The sequence below is a fragment of the Python bivittatus genome, unplaced genomic scaffold (genome assembly GCF_059951505.1).
Source record: "Python bivittatus isolate LINGU-HERP-01145 unplaced genomic scaffold, Pbiv_v1 ctg000980_np1212, whole genome shotgun sequence".
Classification (NCBI taxonomy): Eukaryota; Metazoa; Chordata; class Lepidosauria; order Squamata; family Pythonidae; genus Python; species Python bivittatus.
In genome coordinates, this window is record NW_028277125.1 from 22188449 (window position 1) to 22215019 (window position 26571).

At 39.1% G+C, this 26571-nt stretch overlaps 1 protein-coding gene across 1 annotated transcript in view; it reads left to right on the forward strand.

Moving 5' to 3' along the window:
- PLCH1 (phospholipase C eta 1) overlaps positions 1–26571 on the forward strand; it is a 147059-nt gene that overhangs the window by 65636 nt on the left and 54852 nt on the right. The window contains exons 4-6 of the mRNA XM_088132148.1: positions 20444–20590; positions 21419–21662; positions 25014–25143. Coding sequence (XP_087988274.1) covers positions 20444–20590; positions 21419–21662; positions 25014–25143 — 521 coding nt within the window. The remainder of the gene's footprint in view (positions 1–20443; positions 20591–21418; positions 21663–25013; positions 25144–26571) is intronic.

Sequence of the window (26571 nt, forward strand, 5' to 3'; positions counted from 1 at the left end):
ATTTTTTAAATTTAGCAGCCTGAGTGAAAAGAAAAACCAGGTATGCACAGAATACATAGGGAGAACTACATAAATTTTCAATCTAATACTCTTAATTTCTCCATAGCAAAGAATTTGTTCCATAATATAGGTTAGGCAGATAGCAGGTGACTTCTCATGTCCTTAATGGTTCTTCTCAATTTCTAACATGTCCTTAAGCAACTCTCCTTCATCTCTTTAACATTTCTTCCCCACTAGCTCCAGTAAATAATACCAGGGATTGAACCTGTCATATTACTGGCTAATATACTCTTCATATACCTAACTAGCTCGAGGAATTAAATAGAACGATTAGCCAATCATGGGATGTCAGAACATTGAAACAGCAGATAAAACTCTTGAGCACAGGACAAAGCTCCAACAGATAGGACATTCCGTTTCCAGATCAGAACACTATGGTTGTTTTACAAATGCACTTGCAGTCTCCTTTAATAATCATCATATCCAAGTCTGAATGTTTTGCACTGAGGATACAGGAATTGTTTTATTTTAGATAAAACTAAATGATTGTAAATCTCTAGTTGAGTTGCCATGAGACCTAGATTGGTTAGTTTAGGTCTAGATTGCTAGGCACACTAGAGAGATTTCTTTTGAATATTATTAGTTGTCCTGGTTTCTTAATATGTTTTTGTAAAAGATATGTATCTCTAGTTCTTGTATTTCTGGAAATATTAAGAAAAATATAAAGCAAAAATTCTACACAATAGTTCTGTAAGAAGTCTGCTCCTGCCTCCAGCATTCTACCGAAAAAGAGGAAATCACTTTTATGATAGGTGTATACTGTAAGTGAACAATAAAAAAGAAAACTTGCTTGTTTTCAGCTGGCCAGAATTGTGGAGAGAAATTATGTGCTGTGAGATAACAGCTCTCTAGGCTAATACATTATTAAAGATAACCCCTTCCTAAGGTACTAGTTACTAGTTGCTTATGAGTTGTCTTGTATTCATTTTAATTGCAAATGTATCTTTCTGGTGTGTTTTCTGTCTTTATGGCACATGTGTCCTTGATTTTGGATTTGGGGGGCAGAGAGCAAAGCTACCTTGCAGTCAATTTTGTACACAAGGATTGGTATTGTTAGCATTTTTCATTTGGATTTAAAAAATAATAGTTACCAATATTGCTAAAGTACAAAATTGATTTCTGTAGTCCTAAACACTACAATTTATAATATTCACTTTTTAAATTTCCAACTCTGCAGCTAGGAAAAAATGTGAGCATGATCTTTCCATATATATAAAAATGCTTTTAAAAAAATTATACGAGACTAAGATTGCAAGTTCTGGTAGAGATGAAAATCTGATCCTGTTTGTAGTTTGTGTCTCTGAATAGGGATGACTGAATCCACCTGCTTCTGTAATATGTTTTCACTGTTAGCAAAAATTGAGAGTTTCTGACTCTCCCCAATTAGGATTCAGTCCGGCAGAAGATCAGACACGAAAGTACCAGCTGAGGTTTTAAAGTTTTATTGAAAGTAAGCTAATAGAGTCAGCTGGGGTCTCCCCTTAAGGCAGAGGAGTACCCTGATCACACTCAAAGAAGATTTTCAGTCCCCCCTTTTTAAATTCTTAACATTTTAAAATGAGAATTTAAACCCTGTCAGAAAGGGCTCTCTACCAAAACAAGGTACTTCTTTTTCTGTAAAGAATTGGGCTGTGTACAGCTGCCACATGCGGAAGTAAATATGGGAAGGCAATACAGACATGCACAGATTAATAAACCACAAACAACAGCAACTACTAAACCAATAAAAAGATAGCGTAGCCATGAAAAATCAGGTAACCCGGAAGTTAACCAAGACCAGTCCCACCTAGAATTGTTCCAGTCTTCAACATATCCTTCTCTATCTTTGTGGAGTTCTGTTACAATTTGAGCAATTTTTTTGTGGTCCATCAGGAGACCTTTTGTCTGGTCATGGAACATACATGACTGATTAATATGCACACAAACACCACCCTGACTATTCAAAATCATGTCCAGGGCTATCCTATTCTGGAGGACCACTTCTTTCAGGGAGATAACTTTATCTTGCAAGTGTTCCTCCAGATTCAATGTAATATTTTCTAATTTTTCCAGCACCATAGAAGTGTTGTAAACAAAGGAGGCGAGTTTGTGTATGTCCTTGTAATTTTTGGCAACTCCCACATCAGGGAAAAGACTCCTGCCAATTAAGGTCCCTGTAGACCATTCTAGGTATTCTGCTCTCCTTTTCTGGTGGAAAGTATGCCTAGTAGAGTATCGAATGGCCTCTACTGGCACCATATGAATGCGCCCGGGCCATAACCATCCTATAGTGCAAGTGCTGGACCAGGCAGGTGGCAGGACTTTAAATCCTTCATGGCCACACAACCACCAGACTCCTGAACCTAGACGGATTGGTCGTTTAGATGTTAAGACTTGTAAAATAATTTTGAGAGTAGGAAGAAAGGTGTCTGATTTAAAGGTGTACTGGGGAAAAAGGTTTTCCAACCATTGAGTAAAAGAACCATCAAATATAGGAACAGATAGGAACATTGAATAGCATCCATCCAGTAATATTCCATGTAAACTTATACACACACCCACTCCAATCCCCCACAAAGTCATTTTCCCCTTTTTTCTGAAAACAAAAGGGGGCACCGGGTATGGGGTGGGGAAACTGGAAAAGATTAACATCCCAAGAGCCGGAGTTAAAAATCTGAACAGAATAATTATACCATCTATCCAAGCCTAAAGGTATTGGCAAAATGACTAACCCTTGGTGGCTATGTGTAGGGAAATAACTACAAATCCAGCAAGTAGGAGGGTTAGTCTCATTGATAACCAAATTATGAAGCTGTATCAAAGTATTATGCGTCCAATCGGCCACCACTACATTAACAAGTAAGAAAGGACATGAAAAACAAAAAAGAGCAACATGTTGAAGTTCAAAATACCTCCCCTGTTTGTCTTCAATTCCAGCCAACGGATCCTTTGGAAATCAGGACGAGGGGCGAGGAATTCCCCCAGAAATGAAACACCCGGCAAAAAAATATCCATACTGCGAATCATTAATCCCACCTAAACCAATCCAGTATCGTTAGTGTTCCTTCGAAAAAACAAGCTTGAGTCTGTCCAATCCTTTAACCTTCCACTGGTCTTTTGGCTTCCGCCCCTGATTGTGAGTGTGTGATGGGACAACACTGCCACCTGGTGGAGAGGCAGCTTTTGCCCGCTGGTAATGCACCCACGCCTGAATACCCTCAACTTTCAGGCTGGATGGGGTTGTCAGGAGCATCTGAAGGGGCCCTTTCCATTGTTCAGACAGAGGGTCGGAGCCTTTGGTCCACACCTTTACATATACCCAATCTCCAGGCTGAAATGGATGCAGAGGTTCAGACAAGGACTGGAGTTGTTTCTCCAAGAGCACCCGTTTATTTTCCTGCAACAAAACAGACATCCCCATTAAATACCCCTTCAAATCAGCCCCTCCCCCTTTTCAGATCTTCCTTCCCCTTGTGCCCTGGTAGGGAAGTGACTATATAGGGGCGCCCATAAAGAGCTTCAGGGGGGCTGATTGCCAATTTTCCTCTGGGCAGAATTCAAATTGATAACAAAGCTTGGGGAAGTAAATCAACCCAGCCCAGTCCAGTCTCCTGTGACAACTTCCTAAGGTGTGCCTTTATTGTTTGGTTCAGTCTCTCTATCTGGCCTGACGCCTGTGGGCGATAAGAGGCGTGCAGCTTCCAGGGCACATCAAGAAATCGTGCCTGAACGATGGTAGCAACGAAGTGTGGCCCATTATCTGAATTTAACCCTTCCCAAGGGATTCCATGTTGTGGTATAATTTCCCTTAAAAGAGTCTTAAGTACCTTCCTAGCCTGGTTGATTTTACAAGGGAATGCTCCAGGCCACCCAGTTAGAGAGTCCACAAACACCAGGCAATACCGATATCCTTTATGCCTGGGCAATTCAGTGAAGTCCACCTGCCATCTGGAACCGGGAAGGTGGCCCCTGGGTTGAGTGCCCATGGGTCCCTTCCTGATTCCCGTATTTGCATTATTCTTGCAGCAGGTCACACACAATTCACAAATCCTGAGCCAATGTAGTAATCCCCTCAATGGAAGCCCAGGGTTGTACACACGGAGAGAATGCAGATGGGCTGGCATGTGTTCACTTATGCATTGCTGCAACAGCGATCTGGACAAGGCATGCGGTATCACCAGTTTACCTTCTTTAGTTTTTAGCCAGCCAGAGTCTCCCCAGGTCGCCCCAGCCCCCAGTGCTCTCTGTTTCTCCTTTTTGGAATATCTAGGATTCAAAGGCAGCTCCGCAGATGGAGCTGGCACACCATTAACCACCATGATCACCTCTGCATGAGATTCTGTCACTTTCCCAGCAGTTTCATCAGCTAGTTGGTTCCCATTCCTTTCAGTCTGCTCAAGCGCTTTTCCATGTCCTTTTACATGCATCAGAGCCACCTTAAGTGGCAGTGCACAGCCTCTAAGAGGGCCTGAACTTCCTTTAGGTTTTTAATCTCTTCTCCTTCCACTGTTCTAAACCCTCTATTCTTCCACATCCCTCCAAAGGCATGAAGTAGTCCAAAGGCATACCTGGAGTCAATAAAAATGTTGGTCTTCTTTCTGTTCCCCAACTCCAAAGCTCTCGTGAGGGCAATTAGTTCGGCTTCCTGAGCTGAGGTGCCGGGAGGGAGGGGTTTAGCCTCCACTACCTCCCGTTCTGTTACTACTGCATAACCAGCTCACCTAACCCCATCCTTAATTATGCTGCTCCCATCAACGAAGAATTCACAGTCAGTGTGGCTAATGGGGACATCCCTCAAGTCCTGCCTACTAGAGTATTCCTGATCTATAGTCTGAATGTAATCGTGTAAAATCGGATCACCATCTGGCTGTGGTTTTGGGAGTAAGGTAGCCGGGTTGAGACAAGTACTGGTTACCAAACGCAACTCTGGGCTGTCCAATAAGGCTTGAAATCCACAGACCCCCTTTTTGCTCTAACACTCTTGCCACAGCGTGAGGCACATGAACTGTAATTGGAGCACCAAGGGTAAATTTCCCTGCCTCCTTAGAGAGCAGTACAGTAGCTGCCACCACTCGAAGGCACGTCGGCCAGCCTTTTGCAACCTGGTCCACTTGCTTCGAGAGATAGGCAACCGGCCTCCACCAGCTCCCAATCCGCTGAGTGAGGACCCCCAGTGCAATACCGTCCCTCTCATGCACAAACAGTTCATATGGTTTTTCCGGGCCAGGTAAAGCCTAAGGCAGGCGCTGAAAGAAGCTTTTCTTTCAATACTTTGAAAGCCCGTTTCATTTCAGGAGCTGCCAGAGTCTACAAAACCCCATCATTCCCAAGAAGGTTCTCCACTGCCTTTTTGTCTCTTGTTGGCCCACCTGGCAAACTGTTTTCTTTCATTCCTGGCTTAATTGTCGTTGTCCTTTGTTTATTTGGGATTTGTACTTTCCAATCTCAGTAAGCGCAATCTGCGCCTTGTCCTTTGAAACTTTGAATCCTTCACATCCCAAGAAGTTTAAGAGACTTACCATGGCCAGTTTACACGAATCCCTGTCCAAAGTAGACACCAGAATATCATCAACATATTGGATCACTCTGCACTCTGTCGGTGGAGTCCAGTCCCGAAGGATGGCACTTAAAGCTTCTCCAAAGAGGGTGGGTGAATTCTTCCACCCCTGTGGAAGGCATCGCCAGGAATACCTTCCAGAGGGGATTTCCTTACAGCCGGGAATTACTTCCCATGTAAAAGCAAAAATTTTCCAGGATGCCTCATCAAGTGGAATAGTAAAGAATGCATCCTTAAGATCCAGGCATGAAAAATATTCATGAGTCCCTGGGATAAGGGTCACCAAGGTGTATGGGTTAGGAACTACAGGGGTGATGTCTTGTGTTAACTCATTAATGATCCAGAGGTCCTGAACCAAACGGTATTCCCCCTCCCCTTTTGGAACACCCATGATTGGTGTATTGAACTCAGATTCACAGGGTGCCACTAAATTGGTTGCAATAAGGGACTTCAACACCTCCTGGAGACCTTTTCTTGTTTCCAATTTCAAGGGATATTGTTTTATTCTCACAGGGCCCCTCCCAGGTTTCAACAGTACTTTTACTGGGACGGCTCTCTTCGCCCGTCCTGGAAACCCCTCTGCCCATACCCAGGGGACAACTTGATCTATAATTTCATCTAATCCAGTTGAACACGGTGGGGTCTTAAGTGTTAAAATAAAGTTGTGTGCCTCTGGATTACCAAATTGGATGGTACAGCCATCCTCAGAGAACTCAATTTTAGCTTGTAATTTCATCAATAAGTCTCGCCCCAAAAGACCAGCAGGGCATTTGTCCATATAAAGGAACTGATGCTCCAGCCTCTTTCTGTTTACTTCTATGGGCACAGACTCCATCAGGGCCGCCTTTTCCATTTTCCATGAGGGATCAACCACAGTTTTCCCTTCAGCCATTGACAAAGTGGGTTTTGTTCGGGGGATGTCAGTCAAAACGGAATACGTGGCACCAGTATCTATTAACAATTGAGTTGGCTGTTCCCCCACCATCAATTCCACCATGGGGTCCCCAGGGGGTAAAGCAAAGACCCCGGGACCCCGTCAGGCGCTATTCTCGGTTCGAAGAGCTAGTTGGGTGCCTCTCTGTTTTTCTGGGCAGTCTTTACCCCAGTGCCCCGTCCTTCTGCAGATCCTGCACTGGTCTCTTCTCAGGGAAGGCTTGCTTCCCCCGCCTCTGCCCCTCCCTCTCCCCCTTCCTGCCTCTTCATCAATGCCCTGTAAGGCAGCAATGAGGGACCTCTTATCCTTTGTCCATTTCTTTTGTTCCTCCTGAAGTCTGTGGTTAAAGTCTTTAAAAGCCACTTCAACTAAAGTGCGTATAGGGGCAGTTAAAGCCCCATCCATCTTATTCAGCTTTCTGTTAATATCAGGAGTTGAATTTTGAATAAATACAGAATTAAGCATGGTTTTCGCGCCCTCGCTTTCCGGGTCTAAGTTTGTATACTGCCGGTAGGCTCGCATAAGGCGTTCAAGGTAGTCAGCTGGATTCTCATCTGCCTTTTGAAAGATCTCATACACTTTGTGGTTCGCCAGCTGTTTCGGGAAGCCCTTTCGGAGCCCCTCCCACTCACGGAAGTGGGACAAAAACCTTTGGTGTTCTTCGGTCTGGCCCTGATCCCATACTGGCTTGGCATCTTTTATTATTTCTTCCACTGGAATATAAGTCTAATTGTCAAATTTCCATCTATTTTTGGCATAATTTCTGGCCGCCTGCCAAATTAGGGTTCTCTCCGCCTCCGTCAAGAGAACATTCAATAGGTGCATTACATCTCCCCACGTTGGCTGGTGAGAGAGCATAATCCCCTCAAATAATTGGGTCATCCGTTCTGGGTCATTAAAGTATGAGGGAGTATGAGTTTTCCAATTTAAGAGGTTTGCCGTGGAAAAGGATACATATACATAGGCTTTAGTGGTTTCACCATTAGGTCTCACCACCACTTGTTCTCTCAAAGGGAGCATCCTGGCCCCCCTCTCATCCCCCTCCTCCTCCTCCTGTCCCTTCTTCCCCTTAAGGGCCATTTCACTTATGATGACTGCAGGAGAACTAGCCCCTGGTCCTTGCTTTCCTTTTCCTCCCTCCTTCATAGCTGTTTCCTCCCTGGAGAAAGCAAAATCTTCTGGGGGAGGCGGAAAATTTTCCTTGTCCATACGACTGGAAGAAACACGCCCCCCCCCCCCCCGCTCTCCCTGACTGGTAACTGTGTCACTTTGGGGAGGAGGAGGGGGAGAAGACTGTTGAACCCCCCTGCCTGAGGTACTCGGCTCTACTCTTGCCCCGGCTCTGTCCCATGGTTGGGCCATTAAAGCAGCCTGAGCTGGGGGTGCAGTCGGGATTGTGGTGTATGCTAGCGGAATGCTTTCAAGAGACCCACAAAGGATCTTTTTCGGCTCCTCAGAGCTTACATCCCCATATGGATTATGGAGTTTCAGAGGTTTTTGCTGAACTATTAGCATAGTCCCATCACTGGGGTAGTGTTTTGGGTTCATCATTATTGAAGCAAAGCATCCTGCATATGCCAAATCTCCTCTTTCTATTTTGCCTGGAGTTAGTCTGCACCAATCAATCAGCGCCCCAATGTTTTCTGCCTCTAAACTTCTCTCCTCCGGCCATGGAGGGAGAATTTCCTTTTGAGATGGCCAATCTTTGTTACAAAGATAAATTAATCTTTCTTTCGTCATTCTGGACTGGGAATCTCCCAGAGCTCGCCAATTTTTCATTACACATCCAAGAGGCGTCCCCCTGTGAGGGTGTGGCTTACTGGCACAGCTGCCCATGCCAGAAGTCTTCCATATACCTAATGCTAGGATTTTCTTCCCTGGTTGCTTTCACTCACACACACACACCGTCACTCGCAGCGAGGCGGGACATGCTACTGGCGAACGGAGCACACTGGCTTTCAACTCTGGCAGTCATTGGTCTCAGACCTCGTGCCAAAATTGGGGCGTCTATACCCCGTTCACTGAGCAGTCCTGGTCACCCCCGGGAGACAAAACAATAGACACACACACACTGTTCCTTTCAACCGGACCAGTGGTTTTTCCTTCCCCCTTTTGGGGATCCCTTAGGGGTCACTGGGCCCAAAGGGCCTCCCCCCTCTCAGGATAACTGGAAAAACCTGCTCAGAGTACCCGAATGTACTCACCTGTTCTCGTGCAGCTCAAGGGAAATTCCCAGGCAGGAATTGTCAGATCTTCCCTTTGTGGATCCCTTAGGGGTCACCAAAGAGCCTCCCCGCCTTTCAGGATCACTGGACATTTAAACAGATCCCGGATGAGCCCCCATTTCTGTTAGCAAAAATTGAGAGTTTCTGACTCTCCCCAATTAGGATTCAGTCCGGCAGAAGATCAGACACGAAAGTACCAGCTGAGGTTTTAAAGTTTTATTGAAAGTAAGCCAATAGAGTCAGCTGGGGTCTCCCCTTAAGGCAGAGGAGTACCCCGATCACACTCAACGAAGAAGATTTTATACACATTTCTTACACAGAGATACAGCAATTAACAAATTGGTTGGCTACACTTGGCATAAATTTGGGGTCCTCCTTATTATTGGAGGAAACTTATCTCCCCAATGACCCATTGGTTGCCAGTCCACGTTTTGGGGCACCCCCTTTGGTTTTCTGATATTTATTGTTTCCTGGAGTGTAGAGGCATCTCCAGAGCAGCTGAAGGGTGTTCTGGAGGCTGTCAATTGGGGTCAGTTCCTCCCATATCTTTATGGCCTCGACACTTAAGGAGACAGGATGTCTGCCCAATGTCTTTCAGCAATAACAGAAATGAGAGGAATGTGTGGAGGTCCATGAACATTAGTTTCCTTGTCATCCCTTGACTCCCCAAATATAAGGAAAAAGATGAGAGAAACTGAGAGCCCTTTTTCATAAGGTTTCATCACAACAAGGTTATTCTCCCCAATTTCTACATGACAAATGTTTTCATATAGGTGCATAGTAAGTACCCCAAATAGGAATTTTTTTTGCATATACTTTTCCTAAGTGTACCCGTTTTGGGATCAGGGAACAGTGCCTGACGAAATTTATTGTAAGAAAACTTAAACATAATTGCATTTCAGATGGTGTGTTAGATCAGAAGTTTGGCCAGTTCATAACAAGATGCAAATCAAATGAATTTTTTCCCCTCCCAAGTTGTAACTGAATTTTTTTGAGATTGCATCTGAGTGGAATCTTGGACAGTAGCGTGGCCAACTGATGTCTCCTCCTTCCTCCTCTTGCTTCACTAGCAAGTGGGGGTCAATAAAGAGTGGGTCAATATAGGAAAATAGGGCCTATTCTCTTGCCATGCCTTTAGCGTAGCAGTTTTTAAAAAAAATATCCCAGTATTCAGTAGAAATCTGTACCATGAAGGTTAAAAGTGGAGAAGTAATGTTCTGTTTCAGATTATTTCTAAATTCCTAGGAAATCAGTTTGATTTATACATCTAGATGAGAGTATAAGATTGCTTCTGAGGGTTGCCGTCATTAATATCAGCCACTCTCCATCTTTAGCTGCATTTCCCCTCCCCAAGCCTACACACACACACACACACTTTTGTATGGAAAACTGAATTTATGAAGTCAATTATAACTGCAATAAATATAATGCACAGAGTAAATAAGCTAAATATGATTTCTTTTCATCATGCCGGCAATCCGTCATGTTGTCTTGAGGCATGATTAAGCCATACAAGAACTGAGAGTAAAACAAAGATGTTTATTTTCTTACAGGTGGAGAGCCACCTATCACTGAAACAACAGAAGCTGATCTAATCCAAGTTAGAACAAGGGCCACTAGATCTTTTTCTTAAAGCTGAACTCCTGCATACTGGCAGTATACTCCCATTTTATAATTTACATATAACTGAAAACATCCCTATTATTAGCAACAGTATGCACTTTTAGTGTAATTGCCTTTTAAACACCAGAAACTGAAATACTGGAAAACAATTTCAGACAAGGAGACATAGTAACCAATTAGAAATAATTTTGAGGGAATATAAGAAATGTCCCCAAATGCTATTTTTTCCACAGTTCATTTGCTTTTCAGATCTTCTCATAAGTGAAACTATCCACTTCTCTGCTCGCCCCCCCCTTTTTTTGTATCCTGACTTGATTAAAAACTCTCTTTCATGCACATTCAACCAAGAGACTTCATGGATGTCTCTTCACTTTTCTTAACAAATTTATAGAAGTTGTTTGCTGCAGGACAGTATTGTCGTCTTCTGGTTTTGTTTTGTTTTTAACTTCTTGAACTACCCTGCAACCCGTATGAGCTAGGTTCTACTGCTCCTTAGTTTTTTTTTTGAGATCAGGCAAAATTACCTAGATGTATTGCTGTATGCCCCCAATCAGTCTGGCGTTCTCCATTCTCTTTGGCTTCAGATTTGTCTCCAGAGAATTAATTGTCAATGTTTATATGAGCGGGTGTGATGTGTAGGAAATTGGTGTGGCAGCATTACTTTCTCTAGACATGGAATATTTTTTATTATTTCAGAAATTTGGGAGACCCCGTTCTTTATTTCTAGAAGTCAGGTAAAAACATTCAGTGATGTGTTTTTATGAATTTTACTCATTATAGTGGCTGCTGGGTTGTTTTAAAATAATGCCGGTGAAGTTGTTTATTGGTTTTATTAATCTTCTTTGTCGGTTTGGTAGATTTGGGATGCGACTATTTTAATTAATATCTTCCAGCACTTTGTAACACTGATTAACTGCATTTTCTGCTTGTACAGCATTCAGATTTTTCAGTTTTTTGTGCTCCATGCTGATGGTTGTTCACCCCATTTTAGGAATGTAGGAGTATCATTTTATCTTCCCTACTTTTTGTAATGATGCTTCCTGTTTTGGGAAGTGCTTTTTAAAATGAGTTGTTTAATCTTCCCTCCAATAACATGAAGGTAACATTAACAGTTCTATGCTGTAAAAGCCAGCGTCTGTAAGCCTCTATTTTCCTCCTGGCTTGTACATGCAAAGGTTATTTTAAAAGACTTGGAGAAGGTAAGGAACGTTTTACCAAAACAATTGTATTATCCTAAACCTGGGGACTTGTTATTTAGCAAAAATTGGAGGTAAGTTCAAACCTTTGGCTAAGTCGCTCACTGGTATCTTGGGGTAATCATTCTGTCTCAGCCAAAACTTCCTAGCTGCCTCACTGACTACAGAACAAGGTTTTTCACTGCACGTTTCCATTTGACCCCAGATTCTGTTTAATGAATATGAAACCATTGAGCAGGGAGTATTCCATTCAAACCTTTATTGGCATTGCAAACATTAAAATACAAGGAATTAGCATATCATAAGGATGACAGCAGGAAAACAATACTCAGAGAACAGTTTGGTTACATTTCCTTTTGAACACTTCCTCCAGGAACTTAGCAACAATTTGGGTAATCTCAGGTATAGCATCACAGAGCAAATACCGGCAGGATGACACAGGATCCACATTGTTCAGAGGATATTTGCCCTGCAAAGGTCTTAGAAGCAAATCATGTCGAAGAGACACAAATAAGTAACAATAAAAAATGATATGATAGATTGTATCTGGGCTGCCACAAAGACAGAGCCTGTCATGGATGGGAATGCGTTTATACCTTCCAAGGAGCACCTTAGAAGGAAAAGCATTCACTCTAGCCAAGAAAAAGGCTCTTCGCTGGGAAGGTAACACAAGATCGTTGAAATAATGCGCCATCTTGCCCAATTGATTTTCTATACCAAGCATGGCAGGGGAGCATACACGAGGTTGGGCTGGTCCGAATTTGTGGTATTCTAAGTCCAAAAGTCTCTGTTTAATAGTGCTAAATACAAAGCTTTCATCTGAAAAGCATAGGTCCTCAATTGCAATCCCAATCTGTTTAAGCTTGGATATAATATGTCGCGACCACAGCGAGATGTATTTGTCTTTTTTGAGATATGATAGCAGACTTCGAGGAGCTGCTCTATATAAGATTCTGAGCCAATATTTAATTGTTAAAATCCAGGCTTTAGTTTCGACTAAACTTTGACCCATTTCTGGCAGATTATGGGATAAGAGATGCAATTAGGAGCCCCTAAGAGCTGCCTCAGAAAGGAAGCCTGTATACCTTCCACTTTAGTGTTAAAAGCTCTCAACCAAAGAGGAATACCATAAAGTATTTGAGAGAGAGATTTGGCTTTAAATATCCTAATTGCTGCTGGTACAAATTGATTGCCTCTTGTAAAATAGAACTGTTTGATCTGGGCGGCGGAACAATTGGCTAAGTGAATTGACTTATTACGATGAGTTATCCAAGAAAGATTATAACTAAAAGTAATGCCAAGGTATTTAAAAGTTTTGACTTGTTCAATTTCTATACTGCCCATAGACCATCTCGCCAGATGCCATCTTTTAGCAAATATTATTACCTTTGATTTGGAAAAATTGACAGTAAGTGAGTTACTTTGACAATAATTATAAAATGCCTCCAAATATCTTCGTAAGCCCACCCTCAAGCAGGAAAGAACTGTAGTATCATCGGCGTAAAGTAACAATGGAGTAGGAAGATCACCAAGACTGGGGGGGGTGACCATTAACTGAACTAAGGGAGTGGGCCAAGTCATTCAAGAAAAGATTAAAAAGGTGAGGAGCAAGGACACAGCCCTGCTTAACTCCCTTTTGTGTAGGTATTCTCTCTGTTAAATGACCCTTAGTTGAATATTTAACTTGACAAGAGGTGTCTATATGTAATTTCTTTAGTAGGAACAGCAACCTCAAGTCTATTCCTTGTTTCTTCAGTTTAGACCATAGTACATCCCTCGGAATTGAGTCAAAAGCACTTTTAAGATCTATAAATGCTACAAAAAGCTTTTTCCTTCCTAAGTTCAGGTATTTTTCAGTTAGGAAGTTCAATGTGAGACAGTGGTCAGTCGCAGAATTTCCTTTGCAGAAGTCTATCTGTTCAGGCCCGATTACGTCATTTGTATACATCCAATGTAGTAGACAGCGTTCAAGATGTTTAGCGTAAAGCTTGCCTAAAATAGATAAAAGGATTGGACGAAAATTACTAGGCTGGTCAAACCCACCTTTTTTGTAAATTGGAATTATTATTGAATTGAAGTGTTCGGAATTTTGCCGTAATGATCAATGAGCGTAAATAAGGAAGCCAATGGCTGGGCCCACCAATCAACATGATTTTTAAGTAGTTTGCCGGCATTTCTATTGTATAATCTCAATATGGCACATTTAACATAATTATTTTTAAAATCCACGTTAACCTTAACTTTATTGTACCACAAATATCCACGCCACCCAAATCTCAGGTCTAGTTCTTCTAACTCCAAGAGTCTTCTATTTCTCAGCAGCACCCACTCTTTCATCCAAACCAAACAGCAAGCTGCAAAATACAATTTCAAATTGGATAAACCCAGTCCTCCTCTTTCCTTTGCATCTTGTAACACCTTATATTTAACTTATGGTTTTTTCCCCTGCCACACAAATTTAGATATATCCTTCTGCCACTATTTAAATGGTGCATCAGTTGTCAAAACAGGTATGGTCTGAAACAAAAGCATTATTCTAGGCAAGACATTCATTTTTATCACAGAAATTCTCCCCAAGAATGACAGTTGTAGTTTCTCCAATCTTAACATATATTTTAAAACTTCATTTTATGTCTTAACATGGTTATTTTGAGGATAATTTTTTACAACTTTTACAAAACATGATGAACTCTATCCTACAGCGAGGAAAGATGCCAGAGAGTTGGAAAGAGGCCAATATAGCATTAATACTTAAAGAGGGACAAGATCTGACTAACAAGAAACCATAGGCCAATATCATTATTGAATAATGACTACAACTTGTTTACAATGATTCTAGCTGATAGACTGAAAATAATTTTGCAAGAATTTATTCATGAGGATCAATGTGGTTTTTATCTAAAAGACAGCTAAAGGACAATGTTAGAAATGTGCTGGACATTTTGGAATATTTGGAGCAACATAATGAAAAACAAGCTGCATTGGTCTTCTTAGATGCAGAGAAGGCCTTTGACAACTTGAACTGGGCTTTCTTGTTCAAGGTTTTGGAAGCTATGAATTTTGGAGAGAACTTTATAAAGTGGGTAAGATTGATTTACACTTCAGAGAAAGCACAAATAATTGTTAACAGAGATCTAACAAAACCCTGTGAGATACAAAAAGGTACAAGACAGAGATGCCCATGTTCTCCTCTCTTATTTACTTTGGTTCTTGAAATATTGAATAGAGTTATAAGACGAGAGGATTGTAGGAGTAAGGATTACAAAAGAAACTTATAAGTTAAGGGCTTTTGCAGAGAATCTGATTTAAGAAAGTTATCAATGAATTAAGTAACCAGACAAGCTTGTAATAATGGAATATTAGGACTTTTGCTATAAGATTGTGGAAATAATTATATAAATAAACAGCACTTTTGTAGGAACCAATCTGTTTCGTCTATCCTAAGTCAAAACAGAAATTTGAGATTTTATGATTTCATAAATTGAACACTAGATTCCAAGCAGAAAGGGAAAAGGGAAAAAAACGTAAAAAGCCTGTCTCTTATCTTTGGTTAGCATTGGAACTTTGTTTAGCAAAATGACAGAAAATGTTATGACATTTGAAATACTTCAGCAGATTTTTGAAGAATGGGATCAAAAAATAGCAGCTTCATTCTCATGGAATTCTCATTCCATGAATAGATTATGTCCAAAAGATATTACTGGTGTGAAAGAGAACGTCTTGGAAAATTTACAAGATAAAAAGATGAAACAAATTTTGCCTAACACAGAAATATCAGAACATAAAGAATTTGAAGAAGTAGTGGGAATTAAAAAAATTATGGACTGTAAGGCAGAGAAAACAACTGAAGTGGAACTAGAAATGACAAGCCAAGAAATTGACCTGGATAAGGACTTTGTACTGGACTAAAAAAAGAAGTTGGTTAAAACCTTGAAGAAATCTTCGAGATGGAAAAAAACAAAAATTGAAGAGATCAAGTCTTGCGACAGCATCTGAATGAACTAAAGATTAGGATTTCTAGAAGTGAAAGAAAGGAGTACAAAATTAATTTGTTTGATCAAGGTTAAAATAAGACATGTTTGTATAATTCTGGGATCCCTTTATGGATTTTTTGCTGACACTAGGACTGAAATGTTAATGATTTATGGATTTGTGTATAGAGAAGGGATGGGTTATGGGAAAAAGAGATACTTGCATGTAATGTTATAGGGGGTGATGAATTATTAAGTTTGTACTCATGATGAAGATTGGAAGCTACTTCTTTAAATATTTCTTTTTTTTTCTTTCTTATTCTTTTCTTTCTTTTTCTTTTCTTTTTTTTCTATACACCTTTTATTCTCCTTTTTCTTTATTTTCCCTTCTTTCTGAGTTTAGTTTGTATTTTCTTTTAACCATTGTTATTAAAACTTTCAATAATTTTTTTTTTAAGAATGTTGTTGAAATAGCCTTTAAGAATGTTGTTGAAATCCTCAGAGTAAACACAACTGGCAGATGAACTCACAAGACGTTATCCCAGTTATCTGCTCTGGTACTGACACTGTAATACCAGTATAAAGTCCCTTGCAAACTTCTCACACCATTCCAAAGGAAGATCTGCTGACCTGACCTGGCCCAAAAGGATGTGAGTCACTTTATAAAAGGATTTTGAATGGCTTTCCATTGATGCTATAGGAGCATAGAACTCATGGTCTCCTAGTTTCTAGCCTGGTACCTTAACCACTACACAAACCTGGCTTTTACATCCTCCTTATTCTAGAGCTAACTCGGCTCATGGACAAACTGCTCACCCTATCACTGGAAAACTCCCAAAGTGCCTTTTGGAATCCAAGTGGATATATAAGTATCTGGAGATAAGATTAATATTTAACTGAAACCAGAACTTTTCTTGCTGGAACTAATGGATAGACAACTAGAAAAGACTTAAGGACAATTGTTTTTGTACATGGTAACTGCAGTGAGATTATTATATGAAAGATGGAAAGGCTCTGATATACCCACAATGAAGAAGGAATTAATTTAGAAAAAATAAAGTGTCTTGAGATTACTGTCTTAATTGGTCTTGATGAGGTTCAACCTATAAACATAGCTGTCTAGCATTTAAGGAAAACAACTTTGAAGATTTATATCTCCCTCTTTCTCTCTATCTATCTCAAAGTGCAGCTTCTGAAATTATTAAATTGCTTGAGCGCATACCATCAGAGGCTAAATTTGCTCTGGATTCAACCTCTGATGCTTTCAGAAACATAGTATAGTAGTACCACACTGAAGTCAACCTACATATTGTAATAATAATGAATATACATAACTGGGTCTACAAGTGATTCTGGAGAATAGATATAGAGGTAGTCCCTAGTTTAAGAATGAGTTCTGTTCCCAAGATCTGTCCTTAAGTCGAATTTGTATGTAAGCCGGAACAGTATTATTATATAATACTGTACAAGCAGTATTGTGTAATGAACTTGAACCATTGAGTATCTTACTTGAATCATTGTGTACTTAACTTGAATTTTGCTACAATAGGCTCCGTTCTTAACTATGGGTCATCTGTAACCTGGGTGTTCTTAACCCAGGGACTACCTGTACAGTAGCAGTATCTGGGGTGGTAATGACGCTGTAGATGACATCTGTTGAGACTCGGTGGGATTGTACTTTAAAAATACTGTGTTTGAAAGTGGATTTTCTGGGCTGTAGAGTTTGTGTACTTTTTGATCATTGCTTACATCTTCATCAAAGTACATGGAGTTGATCTTTGAAGGGATCGTAATAGTAGTACAGTGTTTCCCTGGTACAATTAAATAAAATGCATGTGTACCTATTTTTAAATGCTTTTGGCTAGGCATGATTCAGAGAGAAGCATAAACTGCTTAAAAGCAAGCTTTATGCTTGAAACGGTCAATGCAATTCATAATACCAAGTGCCTTACCAAGGCAATGGCAGTAGGTTAAAGACTTCGTTTTACACAGGGATAAATGACAAATGGAAGATGGCATTAGCACAGATTAGGGTGCTTTTTGAAAATATGCCATGCGTGTCCTGCTGCTCAGGCTTGCAGTTTAGCAATCCCAGTCCAACAGCTTTTGATTTTCTCTGTACTAAAGCTTTGCTTATCAGGTGGGATAAAGGTTGCCTGCCTCTTACAAAGCTTTCAAGCATCATCTGGACTCTTCTTCTTCCAATGGCTTCCATTCTAGCCTCGGAAATGTATCATGTAGTGGGAAGTGTAGCTACTTCACAAGGGTGTCGCTTGACCCAAATGGGTTGGTATCTTTTTTAGAGTTTCAGTCTGAAGGTGGTGGATTCTGAACAGAGATACCCAAAGTGCCTTGGGGGGACATTTGGGAATAAGGGCTGCAACATTGATTCTAAACTAGATATTTCTGCTGGTGTTGCTGACATTCAAATCTGTTTTGTTTTTAAGAAATTATTTGAAATACTTTTTTGATTAACTCAGGCATGTTGTCAAAGTGATATCATTTAAATGGCAAATAATGTTTTATTCCAGTTATTTTAGTGATTTGTGTTTAGACAGTGAAATTTAACTATTGTTCAAAATGTTTTCTGATGGCAAGGGCTGTGTAGAGACTTTGAATAAAGTTCTTTGTGATGTGCAATGATGTGTACAAACCAGCGCTATTCAAATCATGTCATCCAGATGCTTCAGAAATGCTTCTGGATGACTCTGCGTGTGAGTCTGTGCACTGTGAAAAATTGTTGCAAAGCATGTTTTTTAAAGGGTTTATACAGTCATACTTAATCTTATGTATGATTGCTTGAAGATAAGTCACAGTTAGCATAGGTATGAAGTCCAGTGCCTGTTTGTTTGGAAGTAAGGCTTACCATGTTCAGTGAGGTTTAGTAAAAATGTGCATACAATCACCTAAACGCCTCGCTTTCTTTGCTACTTAAAAGTCTGTTGTCCCCAAGAAGATACCAATTTTCTATGATTTTGGGTTGTTTCAAGAATGTATAGCCAGACGTTTGATGGGTGGCTTTTGATAATGCTTTGCTTTAGCAGAAATGTAACTAGAATAGGGTATCGGTAGGGTTTTTTTTAGTTCAATTTAGAATTTTTGTGACTAGGATGTGTACTTAATGCTCTACAAAAGCAATGGTTCTTTCCATTTTTTGTGTGCCTGATAGAAAAAACTTCATCAATCCAAAAATATCCATTTGTGTTCTGTTGTGTTTGCAAAGCATGTTGAATGACAGCAGAAGTGAGCTCACCGAGTTCTGAAGTCTTGTGAAGTACAAAGGTTTAATTCCTTCCTGCTGATGGAATGGTAGAATGACATAATTTTTTAGGAAATGCAGGGAAAAATGGAGGGGGAAGTCCTGTTGCATAAGCAGAAGTTGTGAAGTTTTGAGTCTTCTGGAATCTGGCAACTCTCTATATGTTAGTATATGTTAGTGCTGTTTAAAAGTATGCATAATTGTTTGCTTGTGTAATGTTTGGGTTAGTGATTAAAATATAAAGGTGCTTGATATAATATGCATATATGTTATATATGTCCATATGCTGAGCTCATATATGGAGTCTCATCTTGGACTGTATTGCTTTGAATAAGTGACCTTTTGCAGAATTTATATACTTATTTAGAAGCTATTTTTATAGGTACAAATATACACATTTTATGTCCTCATGAGTGTGCAAGAGAATGATGGAATTAGATGGCTTATAAATATTGGTAATAACAACAATAATACAAATATTAAATGTTATGTCAGTCTCTGAAATATTAATTGAGAGTACCAGTTGATCCCTTTGACTCAGGTTATTTATTCATTAAGATAGTATATTCCAAGACTGTACATTCCCTGGTTTATTCTTGAACCTTAGAATCACTGAACAACAGTGATACATAATTTCCAACTGTTTGAATCAAACAGTAAAGCAAACCCATCTGATCAATACACCACTGAGTTTATCACAGAATGCATGTATTTTCCTTTCTGCTTCTGATTACTCCCTCATGATTTGATCTGTTTTTTTCCTGTATCCTGTTATAGTCTTTGATTTATTCATATTTGTGAATATGTACTCTTTGCCAATGAAAGGATGTATGAATAAGCTTCTCTGCTGTTAACATGCCTTTGAGTGAATCAAAGAGAAGTTCTAAATAAACGCTGATGATTTCTTTTATGGACTATCACTGTTCTCTTATAAGATCTTATGAAATCTCAACAGTGAAATTGTGGAACTCCTGTGTGTTTTAGTATCTATTTTTGGTCATTTGAAAATTTTAAGGCTTTTTTTTTTCTGCCCATGATGGTGCTGACCTCCTGAAAATGTTACTGACTTGTTTACCATACAAGAAGGCATGAAAGAATGCTGCTCAGTTCTGATTAAATCACTGATCAGTGAAACCATGAAAACTGGACAAAAGGAACTGGGCAATGAGAGAGACTGAAGTACATAGATAGAAGCAAGGGAAAGAATGTCTCCACTCTTACCTTGGATTTCATGTATGTTCATGTACTCTTCATGTGTGTGTGCAAATTTCATTTGTGAATTGAAAATGATGCACTGTAAGGTTTCTTTCCAGATTCTTCTTCTGATCTCATCTTGAAGCCTAGGAAAAATGTTATACCCTGAATTGTATGATGATCAGATGCTTATGAGAATGAAAGATGTATTAGAAAAAAGATACTTACAAACTGTCTTGTCTTCTGTGCTCAGTTAAAAAAGATCCACAAAAATCTAGTCATTCCAGAATTACATGTGTTTATAATCATTTAATCGTTTTTTATTTCATGTAAGGTAAAAATTAAAAGATTTATGTAGTTGTTGTATAGATAATTATTGTAGTAATTATCCATCAGAGTAAATTAGGGATGCTAGTTAAAATTATTGCAATCTTTCATTCTTTAGTTGAAAGATGTATGAGTGTAATGCAGTCTGGGACTCAGATGATTAAACTGAAGAATGGAGCCAAAGGTCTTGTGCGTCTTTTTTATCTTGATGAGCACAGAACATGCATCAGATGGAGGCCATCCAGGAAAAGTGAAAAGGCAAAAAGTAAGTTCCTTTGAAGATATTATTTAGTTTGTATATCTTTTGATGTTCCTTGCTTTTAATTTCCAAGTGCATGTGTAACCTTCCCAGTTTATTAAAAATGGGTGTCAGTTCTTTCCCTCAGCTTAAGTCCTTCACTAGGAATAATTATGACTAAGCTTGGTGCCAATATTAACTTTGCCTCAGATTAAGACTGGCAGGCCCAGGAAAGGGAACACTTGATCCCCAGTCCTCTTCTGATTCTTTATTCATAAGTTAAGAAAGTGAACAGATAAGATGTACATGAGATTATAATGGAAAATACATTCTATATTTTCATCTGTATGTCAAAGGGAGTCATGCCTTACTCATCTCTTTTTTACATAGTTTTGGTGAATAAAGCAGAGTTCCTTTTGTGTGTGGGTATGTGTCCCCCGTTAGTTCTCATGTCTTTGGAGTCATTTAATAAGAAGTCTTCTATAATTCTTGCTGCAATTTTATTACAGCTTGTCTCTTCCATAGATTTTTTTTTTTTAATCTAGGGCACAAAAAGTGTAGACCTCTTACATGGGTCAAATATTTCATTTTTATTTTTTGGATTTTTGGGAGTTATTTTTGGTAGATTTTGTGGGACAAGAATGGGTTCAGGCTTAAAGCCACTTTTGGAATGCAACCCTTGACATGACATGCCAAGCCACATATGGTTCTTAAATTGACAGAAGTTGTGCATTTCTGGATTAATTCATTAACATGGATAAATTAATTCCCAAATTAATTCATTAACATAAAACAGAATATTGCAATAAATTATATGATAAACTGAAGCATACAGTTTTATTATTGTTTTTACAGTCATAATTGATTCTATCTACAAAGTCACTGAAGGTCGGCAATCGGAAATATTCCATCGCCATGCAGAGGGCAACTTTGATCCAAGTTGCTGCTTTACAATTTATCATGGCAACCATATGGAATCACTGGATCTGATAACTTCTAACTCAGAGGAAGCACGTACCTGGATCACTGGGCTGAAATATTTGATGGCTGGGATAAGTGATGAGGACTCTCTTGCTAAAAGACAGAGAACACATGATCAATATCCTTTCAAAGCATCTATTCTAGGAATATAGTGATTCTGGTTGATTTGTCTTTAGTGCATATACAAGGTCTACTATCAATGGTGATTCTCATTATAGACATTTGTAGAGTGACAATGTGGTGCAACCCTTTCAGGTCCATCAACCATTACAAAATAGCCAAATGGACCTCAATGATCAGTTCTGCGCAAAAGAATACTACTGTATATTTTTTTCTAAGGGCTGTGCAATCTTCAAAAATGATGTAGAAGAATTGCTTTAGATCTTTCATGAGCACAACACTTCTCTGCTGTATATTAAATAAATATTTAATTTGTATTTATTTGTTTGTTTTCAAGCTTTTGTGTAAATCTAAAAATTGATCTAGCTACTTTCAAGAGTTGACTCGTTAATACGGCTCATAAAGCAATCGTCAGGGTTTTTTTCCCCCTAGACTGAAGCAGAAACCTGGAAACAATGGAGTACTTTAATGAATAACAGAGAGGCGCTGATCAATTGTCCTAATTGGCTATCATCTGCTTGTAATCAAATGTAGTCTTTAATGATTCTTTAGAAAAAAGCAGCAATTGAGTTCCTAAACTGGTGAGCCTGATAATCTGTGTTCATATGAAAGTATGACCTGTCTTTTAATTTGTATTGATTGACCGCTTTGGAGGAAACCTGTAATTCTTATCCCTTCATATCATTTCTATTTATTTATTTGGCTGGCTTTATTTGCCTTCACAGCATGCAGAATGAGGCCAATCAGCTTGGTGATTCTGCTTTGTTTTTTCTGTTAATCATGGCAAGAATATAAAACAGAAACATGGAGAGATAGTGAATACACAGTTCTTCTCAAGGTCCTCCTCAGCCAATTGACTTTGTATTTTAATCACATCACATCTTTAGGCATTATGTAGCATCTATTCAGGTGGCTTTACAAGATACTAAATGCCCATTTGTGTTGGGTTATTATTCACGGAGTATTTTGCATTTTCCTCAGATATTACAATGTATTTGTCCATTTCCACAAATAACCATACACTGAAAACAAAAACAAGAACAAGAACATGCAATTCATTTTAGAACAAAGGGGCAGCAATCATTAACTCAAATTTACACATATTAGAGTTTCTCTCAGAGACAAAGCACTGTATGTATGATAGAGAGAGAGAATACAAGGTAACTTTGGACACCCTGTTTAATTAAAGACCACATAAATGCTAAACTAAGGAGAAATCTAAAAAGTACAACAATTAGAGGCAAAGATATTTCATTTCAAAAGATTATACTCTGGGAAAGCACATTATTTTTCAGTGAGGATATTGGATCATGAAGTGGTCTGCTTTGTCCCAAGTTGCCAAGCTAAAGTAAAAAATGCCAGATATTCTCATTTTTGAATTTCAGCTCTTGTTATCATAAGGCAGAGAAACACTTGCCATCATTTTATGGCAAATTACTCCATAAATTACTTGTGTAATTTCTATATTTCTTTCTGACTTTTGGAGGCTTCACATGGCTGCCATGCATTTGGTTATGCAGAAATATTTCTTCAAGTCTTGTTTGCATGATCAGTTCTGGCAGATGAATGACTGCAGGGAGAAATGACCCGTATAACAGCTCCAGCTGGAGTAGAACATAATAGAAGTCACTAAAGGGTATGGATTCATAAGGAAGATGCCTCTGTTCCCCTTTGTCAGAAATAAACAGGGACCAACTGAAGAAAAATTCACTGGAATTAATCGGTTATTAAATTGTGGAGAAAGAACCAAACCAGATGCAACATTTGTCATAGAATTGGCCCATGGAGAGCTGTTTGTTTAAAATAAACAAACAGGGTAAAAAGCTAAACTGGGTCAATGATATGAGAGAGGAAGTTTAAGCACTCCATCTTATGGTCCAGATCAGAATAATTCCCTGTGTGTTTATTTGCAATAGAAAGAGTATCCCCATTAGTCATAGGAATATTCCCAGTGTAATTTCCTTTTATTTTGAACAGAAAAGCTCTGTGTAAGGGGAGGGGAATTCTGATTTGGACAGTAGTGAAGCCAAAGGATTTCTTCCAGCATTGTGAAAAGATGGTAGTGGGAGAAACAATTGCATAAAGGTTGAGCATGGCAATGTTGTTCTAACAGCACTGTTTCCATTAGTGGAATTAAGAAAAGTATCATCCTTGTAGTCCCTCATCTGTCTTCAATGTCTGCATCCAGAAGAGGATGAAAAATCCCTTTGCTTGGCCAATTTCTGTTTACATGTTGCTGAACTTAACATGTGCTTTGTCATTTTATAGACAACAAGCAACACATTAGACTAGGCTAAAAGGGATTTGTAGTAATTTGTTTTGGTACAACATGTTATGCCAACATAGTAATTGTGCTTTGTGAACTTCAGTCGAGTATTTTCTGCCAACATAGTAATTGTGCTTTGTGACCTTCAGTCGAGTATTTTCTGTGAACCCAGCCACTTAGGAAGAAATCCACCTGCCCTGTTCAGAAGACGCTGGAAACTGAAGTATCTTCCATGTGTTATAGCTAAAGTGGCTGCAGTTTTTTAGTTTAGAAAGAACAATAAGTGAAGCAAGTTGATAATGGTATGCACGAATAAATGAGTTGAAGAATTAGCTGGCTAATCAAATGTGACACAAAGGGAAATCACCAGTGATGAGTTCAGTGTATATTAGCAGATTATATTATGTCTTTCTAATCAAATATCCAGATCTGGGGAGCTTCTATGGACCTGTGGTTGATACCTGATGGGGTCTGAATGTTAATCTAGGAAGGTAGTTTTTATGAATTGATGAGGCCATTATAACAAAGGTAGTATCTCTATAGAATATAGACTTGTTAGTGTTATATCATTAGAGGTATTGTATCTCTAGGGGGTTATTTTGAATGGGCATCATTTTACGTTTATCTTAAGATAATGGATACCTTATTTCCAAAACTGGATTACCACAAGGAGAGGTCCAACCAATTTGTAGGTTTAACTTTGATTTTCATTGTTGTTTAGTAAGTTAGTGCAGACGTTTCCCCAACTTGCCCAGATCCTGGGTAGGAATTCTGAAAACTCTAGTTTTAAAATGTTTGTAGAATACTCAGTTGGAAACTGGTTCAGTAATACTGTACGTACATTCCATTGCATAATTTTGGAAAATAACACTAGTAGTGGCTTCATACCTTTCTTGTTTCCCATTCATGTGTATTTGTGCATATTGTCCCCTATTTAAAAAACAAATTGATGCCTTCTGTGCTTTGTGCTCTTATCATTATGCACTGGATTTGCATAGCCTTTCACTTTTTTTTCAATAATGTAAAAATGTATCCCAGAGATTTTAATTTAGGCAGTTTACCCTTTCCTTAATTTATCTTCACTTGGGTGAAGCAGACTTTTCAGGAAGCTGATAAGAATGGTGATGGTTTGCTGAATATTGAAGAGATTCACCAGTTGATGCATAAACTGAATGTCAACCTGCCCAGAAGAAAAGTAAGACAAATGTTTCAGGTGAGTTTTCTTCCTCTGTTTATAGATATAAATATTAGTCTTTCTAAAGAGAAATCTAAAGTTATCAATGAAGGTAAATGGACAGTTAGTTCAATGTAATTGTTCATGGAGGAAAGACCACGGGAAAAGGCTTATCAAGGCATGTCCTGTTGGCATCTGGCTCTTGCTGGATTGGTGACACATCTCAAAGTAGCCCACCCTCAAGGACCTTAAAACTGATATAATTGCAGACTGTACACTTATTTATTTAGCATATTAAGAGGCTAGTGATTAATCATGGTCCCAATTTTGCTAGCTTGTATTAAGTGACACCTTTATTCATTAGTCTCCCTCTAACTGCTTCATTGGGTCACCTCAAATTCTGGGATTATGAAAGGACAAGAAAAAAACTTCTCACATTTTATCTCCATATACATTTTTTCAAGTTTTCTATATTTTCTTTCCACCCTAAATTAAATTTCCAAGTGTCATAATGTTTCTTTGCAGGAGTGTTGCTCCATCTGCTTAAGCATTGTACTATAGTTTCTTTTTTTAATGAATTTTACAGCTTTTACAATATCCATTTGGGGGGGATGCTAATCTGAATGTACACAAAATTCCAAGTTTTGTCGCAGAACAGATTTGTGGAAAGGCATTAAGATATTGGAAATGTAATTTTGCTGATGCCCTTCCTGATGATTTCCAACATGGAGTTTACCTTTTTTCAGAATAGCTGCACACAGAGTAAACTTTGATTATCCATTATAATCCCAACTAGTCAGTCATTACTAGCTTTAAACCATCACTTTAAGTGAAGTCAGAATTTCACATTCATGATTGGAGGCCTGTCTCCTGAAAAAGATGCTGTGGTATTTTGGTCCTGTTTCTTGGCAACTGCAATATGGGTACTACAGAGTTCAAATTCATCCAATGTATTGACATTTATATGTGACCAGGAGGGTAAATTCTCTGGAAATAAAGCATGAGGTGTCATAGTGTATTAATGACATGAAACTTTACCTCTCCTTTTAAGCCATTCATGTGAAACGCTAGGTGTCCCAGAAGATCAGGGCAATGGACTGAGTCAGAGCAAATACATTGAAGTTGAGTCCAGATAATACAGAAGTATGGTTAGTTTCTGCATTCCTGCCCAGCTGAAAGTTGTCTAATCTGTTATATGAGGAATGCACCATATGTAAGACATCCTGGTATGCAGTACTAAAATATCCATCATTGTTACTGGATGCACAAATAACTTCAGCATATTAGAGCACCTTTTATTAGTTCAGAATGATGTACAAGCTTCAGCCCTATTTGGGCAGGAATTGTGAGGCATCTCCTAGCCATGTCCTAGTAGTCCCCCAACTGCAGTGATGCAATGCATTTTGTATAGTGCTACCTTTGAAGGGAGCTCAAAAGCTTCAGCCAATCTGAAACAAAGCTGAGAGC